Consider the following 8132-nt stretch of genomic DNA (forward strand, 5'->3'; position numbering starts at 1 on the left):
TGTATGAGACTTTCAGTATGTACATTCTGAGGACCTTGCATAAACGATAAATAAATGAATAAATAAAAAATAGCATGCAAACATGTCTTTCAGTACACACACACACACACACACACACACACATTGTTTAAAATGGAATTTTCATGAGAAAATCAAATTTGTTTCAGGTGTAAATTGGTTCCTTGTTTAATTACAGAAATCTCAAATTTTAAAATACACGTAAAAGGTTTTTATGTTCCTTTTCATATTCACTTCCTTTTACAGTTTGTCCAAAAATTAATTCAATAAAATTGACTATTTTATATCCTACTTATTTAATCAACATGTAAGAAATAGTTGTTGAAGCAGATATTAATTTTATTAGAATATATTTTTACAGTTTTTCTAAACTATGCCAAAATAAGCATAAAAAAAACCCAAAGGAAAAACAAAAACAACCAAACAAAACAAAATGCTCAACAAGTATTAACATTGATAATTCTAATATTTATATATTATGATTATAATTCAGATAAGTTTTGCTATTTATTATTATAATTATTTTACTTAAATGTTTGAAAGTTTATTTTTCTTGACACAATCAGATAATTTATCCATTTTGAAATGATGTCATAAATAAGCATATGTTTACTCAAAGCCAATTCAAATAAAGACACTGACAATAGCAGCAAAAAACAGTAATGATAAAAACAAAGCAAGCTTCACACAATGGCTGAGGTAACTTTCTGTAATATGTTATTGTGGGTAGGACTGCTGGAATGAAAATAACCATGCAAATTATATTAGACATTCATTAACATGCCACTCACATTAGAACATAGAAAATGAGTAAAAGCCCCAAAGACAATGAAAAAGGAATAATTCAAAGCAGAGAGAGAGCGACAGAAAGAGGGAGTTTAAAAACCTACCTGAAGATATAGGTGACTGAAAAGCTGAAGAGAAATAACAATTTACCAAAAAAAAAAAAAGAAAAATGGGTATATTAGGATGAGAGCAAGAGGAAACATAAAAAAGTAAAGAATTGGCTGAAATAAGAATTTTCAGTGTGTTACTTTGTAAAGCTTCATCATCGATGGCAGTTTTATATCCTAAATGATAGTAGTGTTAGTTTCAAACATGGTGGAAACAGGGTGCATGGGCAGTAATATGAATTTGTTATATTATAAATAGTGATGATTATCATACTGATAATAATGATGAGTATAATGATAAAACATCTTGTCTCATTAAATGTTATTAATATTTAATATTATCACTGCCAACACCTTCCTTTGGTTGGGAAGGGTTGGTAGTTTTCCTCCTGTCTACTGGCTACAGTGAAAGAGGTTGAATGGTGCAGATGATTGAAAAGACTGAAAATAGACACTTTTCTTCTTGATCAACTTCTTCGTGTATTACTGAGAAAGGAAGATGATGGTATAAAGAGAGAGAGAGAGAGAGAGAGAGTGAGCGAGAGAAAAAAGAAAAAGAAAGTGTGTGTGTGTGTGAGAGAGAGAGGGAGAGAGAAAGAGGGTATGATTTCCAGTAAGCTTGCTGAAAGGTGGGTGAGAGTGAATGGGCCTGCTCTCAGCTTGCACCTGTAGGCAGGAGAATACAACTAGATGAGTATATTCATGGTAGTCTGGGATCTATGAAAAACTCTGGCCCCAGATGGCTGTCCTCTTACTAGTACTTTACCTTTATACTGGTACTTTTCATGTCTGTTTTTTCATAATCAAAGCTCAACTGGTTAAGATCAAACAACTGACAAGCAAATCTGTGGTATTAAGCAGAATATTTGCTGTAGCCCATCTTTTATACCAGGACAAAACAATGTACATGATAACACTTCCAATCAATTAAGATCAGAAGCCATGAGAGTCACTGCATTTATTATTATTATTATTATTATTATTATTATTATTATTATTATTATTATTATTATTGTTGCCTTTGCATAGCTTCTAACGTTGGAGATGTACTATAGGGTCAGCTGTTCACCTTCCAGAGTATTCGAGCGGTTCCAAGCAGTGCTGTTTTCTGCAAGTGCTCCACCCTTATTGCAGCCCCTATTTGTTCCATGTACTTCTCAAGATTTTTGCTCACTGTTCACAAGGCTCCGACAATTATTGGTACTACTGCTACCTTTTTCATCAACCACAACTGCTTAACTTTCCAAGCTAACCTGTTATATCTCTTGATTTTTCTTTCTTCCTTATTGCATACCTTGTTGTCAGCTGGGCGTGCTATGTCTATGATTCACCATAGTTTGTTTTCTTTCTCAATTAAGTCTATGTCCAGCTTCCTATTCTCAATCTCATGGTCGCACTGGATCATAAAATCCCATAGGATCTTTGCATTTCTATTTTCGACAATGCCTTCAGGTTTGTGATTGTACCAATTTTTTGCTCTGTCAAGTCCATACTTGTTGCAAAGTGTCCAATGGACAAGCCTTGCTATATTGTCATGGCGTCTCTTATATTCGTTCTGGGCTAGTGGCGTACATTGGCTGGTAATATGCCATATTATTATTATTATTATTATTATTATCATCATCATTATTATTATTATTATTATTGTTCAGTAGTTTTATTTTTATAACGTGCTTTTTTGGGGGCTGATAAAATAAGAACCAGTTGAGCTTGGAAGGTCAATGTAATCAACTAGCCCCTTTTCTGAAAATTTCAGGCCTTGTGCCTATTGTAGAAAGATATAAGGTGTTGAGCTGGCAGAATCATTAGCTTGCAGGACAAAATGCTTAGCTGCATTTTGTCTGTCTTTACATTCTGAGTTCAAATGTCACCGAGTTCAACTTTGCTTTTCATTATTTTGGGGTTATATGAAATAAGTACCAGTTAAGCACTGGGGTCGATTTAATTGACAAGGCCCTCCTCCTTCAAAGTTTCAGGTCTTGTGCCTATTGTAGAAAGGATTATTATTATTATTATTATTATTATTATTATTATTATTATTATAAGGTAGTGAGCTGGCAGAATTGTTGGCATGCCAGGTGAAATACTTAGTGGTATTTCGTCTGCCACTATGTTCTGAGTTCAAATTCCATCAGGGTTGACTTTGCCTTTCATCCTTTTGTGGTTGATAAATTAAGTACCAGTGAGATCTTGTGCTTCCAGTAGAAAGAATTATTATTATTATTATTATTGTTGTTATTATTTTATTATTGTGGTTGTTGTTGTTGTTGTTATAGTTGTTTGTGAAGCTCTGAAATTTTTGTCCATGTAAGTGTTTGACAATTTTGAGGTAAAAAATGGCTTCAAAATCCTGTGTTCTCCTTAATTAAGGGAGGCACAAATAGTTCTCTGACATTCAAAGCTGACAAAGAAATATTGTTGTTAAAAATGTTAACAAATTTGATGTTTGAAACAGAGGAGCCATGGAAAGGAGCCATGACATCTGAAGCAGTAGCAGTGTTAAATTTGAACATTTTGCTTGCCAATATGGAAAAGACTGACTTTGCTATTTTCATCAGCAAAATTTTTTTTACCTCTCTTGTTTCAAAAGAATAGGCAATGGCAATAACAACTATGACAACAATAGTATGGGCAAGCCAAAGATTATTAACAGCAACAACTTGGGCTACAGGAAGTTGGCTATGAGGATTAGTTTATTTGCCTGGGTGATAAGACACATAGAAAGATTAGAGCAGGGGTTCTCAACCATTTTTTTTTATCTACAGACCCCTTTGATTACTGTCTTATTCTGGTGGACCCCACCCTCATAGCCATTCAATGTTTAAAAACTAATTTTATAGAAACCTCTTTCAAAATTTCTATTTCGTTTTTGACACATTAACTTGTATAGGTTGAATTATGTAAAATGTTTGAGAAAGAAACCTAGCTGTTTCTTGCAATACATGCCAATGCATATATCTAAAGCAAAATATTTTCAGGGGCCCTTAAAATACTATTGTGGATCCCTATTTACTATTTTATTGCATGGACCTCCCAAAAATCTTATATGGACTCCAGTTGAGAACCACTGGATTAGAGCTTGAAAGGGGTAAAAAAAAAAAAACTAAATGAAATAAATGGACTTCTAATGTATCTATGTATAGACATTAAAAGCAAAAACCATAGAAAACTCAATGCTTATGCTGGTGGAAAAGTGCCTGAAAGGCATGAAGAAGTTATTAAGCTTCATCATTAGTGATAGGCATTATTCCTCTCTGAGGATGAAGCAAAAAGCCATTCCACTGCCTTGGTCAAGAGGGAAGATTTCATTACCATTCCCTTGTACATAGACCAGTGATAGGTGAAGGTAAGAATGGTGTATGTGCTACCCAAAATAAACAACTGGTAGCTGGTGACAGCTGTTTTATGTGAAGAAGAAGTGGATATATTTTTAGAGATGTTTAGAGAACTGGTTGGTCCAAACATATCCAGAAATGCTCAAAAACATTCCTGATCTGACTCAGCTAACAAATGCCACCTAACTGTTTGCAGAGACAGAAAGAAGAAAGTCGATGTGCCTCATATGTAGTGGTACATACCATCAAAAGACTTTCTGTATCCAGCTGAAGGGTACTCACACTGCTGTCAACTCTTGAACTATTGCAGCAACAACAACAGCTGTTGCAGTAGCAACGACAATAGCAATGTCATCAACAGTAACAGAAATTCCCAAATCAACAGCACATCAGCAATATCAGAGACTAACAACACAGCCCAGAACAGTTCCACCACCTGCTCTACAATCAAATGAAGACCTCCCTCATGCTGACATTTGTACATGCATTTCTTCCCACATCATTATGTATACCAGGTCTCATGTTGTGCAAAGAAGCCAAGACAAGCTCATCACAAGAGTTTGTTGCTCATGGGAGAAAGAGGAAGACAGATAAAAGAAGCTACTTCATGCTTAGAGTCAGTAAGTTCCATAGGGCCACAGAAAGCCAATCAAACAGCAATCACTACTACCAAGAATAATAAAAACAAAAACATAAGATAAACCACAAAGAGAATATAAAAAAATAAAACAAACACAAGAAAAAACAATAACATCAGCAGCAACAACACCAATAGCCAAACACATAAAGACCTGCCAACTTGTTCATTTTGTTGTTGTTCAAAAGATTAACTGCGACTTGATTGAGAAGATAATAAATAACAAAAGCAAACATACCAAAGAGGAGATTTTTGAAAAATTCATGCACAAAACACTCCAACTAAGACTTTTCATACATACATACTCACACACCAACATGACTCTTATATACATACTCACACACTAACATGACTCTCAAATCAAAATATCATTATGATGTAAGATTGTTTCAGAAAAAAGACATTTTAGGAAGACGTTTTAAGAAACTCTCTCTATTGGGGAAACTAGATTACACACCTTTCTCCAAGTTACCTCTCTCCTTTCTTTTTCTCTCACCAACATAGCCATTCTCAGTGTAGGATGTATAAATGCACATGCCCTGGAGCTTCCTTGGAAGCAATATTACTTGTTCAATGGTCTCAATCCACTAAATTAAGCTGTGGTAGCCATCAACGAGACAAGAATTTCTGGGATTCATTCACACCACTTTTATTATAATGTGTGTGCATCATGAAGCTAGTGAGGATACAGAAGTGCCGGTGGTGGTAATGGTGGGTGAGGGGCATTGGCATTTTGGAAGGCTTAGATCTTAAGGTATGGATGATCTTACTGGACCCAGAGATGCTGGATATGAACAGCAGTGAAGACACTGTCTTTAAACTAGTAACCATCCGACTGTGGCAAGGTGGCACAACTTTTTCAGTTGTTAAGACCCAGTGATGCTGGATATGAACAGAGATGCTGGATATGAACAGAGATGCTGGATATGAACAGCAATGAAGACTCTGTCTTTAGACTAGTTATCATCTAACTGTGGCAAGGTGGCACAACTTTTCAGTTGTTAAGTGTTTTGGGGAAAATTCTGTTATTTAATAAGTGTTTAGTAACAGTGCACTGAGATTGCAAGGAGTTAACTGAGAGAAGAGGGTGGGTGTAAAGGCCTCACAAACACACTCAGGTACATTGGTACCAACTCAGACAGTTGGAACTATCTAATTAGGTGCCAATGGGATTTCCCCAATGTGCTATTGAGAACATGGAATAATTACCCTGAAAGAACTGTGAACAGACACTTTCTCCCTTCAGCAGAGCCATCCTTGACCTCTTCAGATTTCACTTGAATAGGTAGGTGGAGATAAAACCTGGAAGTATTGGTCTTTAGCAAATTTGTTGAAAGGTGACTGAAAGTGGCAAGCATGATTCAAGTGGCCTCTTACTGGTACTATATGTTATTAACCCTGAGAGGATGAAAGACAAAATTGACCTCAGCAGGATCTGAACTCAGAATACAACACTTTAATGATTATGTCAATCGACTACCCAACATAAGTATACTTGGGGTGATTTAGTTGATTATAGGTCCTCCACCCTACAAGTAGTCATGTATCTAAGAAAAAAATTATTAATACAAGAAGGCTTTGAAGGGTGGTGGATCAGTAAAATTAGTAGAGTAGTAGAAAAAATGCTTTGCACTAAATAGTTACTACTGAGTTCAAAGTCCACCAAAGCTAACTTTGCTTCCATTCTTTTGGGTTCAACAAAATAAAGTGTTAGTCAAATACTGGGGTCAATTTAATTGACTAAATCCCAACCTCATTACAATTTGTTGACTTGTGTCTATGTTAGAAAGTAATATTAGAAGTTATTGTGGTATGATGGCACATTGTTCATTGAGTTGACACTGTAACATAATGTCAACTCCCTCTTCATGTATGTCACTAAAGAAATCGAGAACTCATGAACATCACAGCAACTCAGGATTCAGGTTATATTTTTTTATGCCCTACTATTTATCCTGCTCTATTTTTGGTAAGGAGGGGAGGAGGGGAAGGGGGCAGTGTTGCTTCTTTTCAAGAGTGAGATATCTGAGGTACTGCTCCAATCCACATATTTTATTATGTAAGCCTACAGTCATTTGTCAAGTCATGGAAACCTTATTTCCTACTATGAGGTGAAGATAAAATTTGAACTCAGAAAGTAAAGAACCAGAACAGATACAGTATGGCATCTAATCTAATGTTCTGGCAATTCTACCACATCACTACTCTGAAACAATACTTTATTTGTCAACCCCACAAAAATGAGAATTGATTCCTGTGAGGCTTTAGTGAAGGCATATAGCTCAGTGAGTGTCGGGCTCACAATTCTGAGGTAGTGAGTTTGATTCCCAGACTGGGCTGTGTGTTGTGTTCTTGAGCAAGACACTTTATTTCATGTTGCCCCAGTTCACTCAGTTGTAGAAATGAATTGCAATGTCACTGGGGCCAAGTTAGGTCTGCCTTTACCTTTTCTTTGGATAACATCAGTGGCATGGAGAGGGGAGGCTGGTATGCATGGCTGACTGCTGGTCTTCCATAAACAACCTTGCCCAGACTTGTGTTTTGGAGGGGAACTTGCTAGGTGTAATCCTATGGTCATTCATGACCAAAGGTGGTCTTTACCCTGTGAGCTTTGAACTCAGAATGCAAGTGTCTATCCAATGGATTAACAACTCTCCTTGCTTACTGCATTTCTCATGACTATAAGAAATCATTACTATGAGTTTTTATCATTCTCGTACAAGTAGTAGTTGCAGTAGTAGTATCAACATTAATAGCAGCAACTGTAGCAGTTATAGTTACTAGTAGTAAAATAAACTAGCAAAGAAGAATCTTACGAACACTTTCTGTTAGAACTTTGGAGATTTTGTTTGAGCCATTTCAGTACATCATCTTTCTCAACATTTGCTTTGCAGTTATGCAATTATTATATTTATTTATTTTCCATCCTCTGCCATTTCTTTGTCAAAGGAACCACTTATTATTGTCCCAATATTTGCTATGAATTCTTTCCTTTTTTCTTAATGCTATATGAGGGTTTGCCGTTGGTACTTTCTCAGTTTCTGTAGCTTCTTTTCATAAATATTCATTATCATCATTATTATTATTATTATTATTATTATTATTATTATTATTATTATTATTGTTATTATTATTATCATTAGTATTCACTTTATGTATATTGAAAATATTGTAGACATATTATATATATGTGTGTATGAGTGTATATATGTGTACATATATACACATGTGGATCTATATGTATGTAGG

The 8132-nt window shown here is 35.3% G+C and overlaps 1 protein-coding gene across 2 annotated transcripts in view; it reads right to left on the reverse strand.

The window, feature by feature from the left end:
• The window catches only part of LOC106884336 (voltage-dependent T-type calcium channel subunit alpha-1I), an 894587-nt gene that overhangs the window by 257806 nt on the left and 628649 nt on the right, over positions 1–8132 (reverse strand). For both annotated transcript variants that reach the window (XM_052968893.1, XM_052968892.1), the window contains one exon: positions 909–932. In XM_052968893.1, the coding sequence (XP_052824853.1) occupies positions 909–932 (24 nt within the window). The remainder of the gene's footprint in view (positions 1–908; positions 933–8132) is intronic.

Source organism: Octopus bimaculoides, chromosome 6 (genome assembly GCF_001194135.2).
Source record: "Octopus bimaculoides isolate UCB-OBI-ISO-001 chromosome 6, ASM119413v2, whole genome shotgun sequence".
Classification (NCBI taxonomy): domain Eukaryota; kingdom Metazoa; phylum Mollusca; class Cephalopoda; order Octopoda; family Octopodidae; genus Octopus; species Octopus bimaculoides.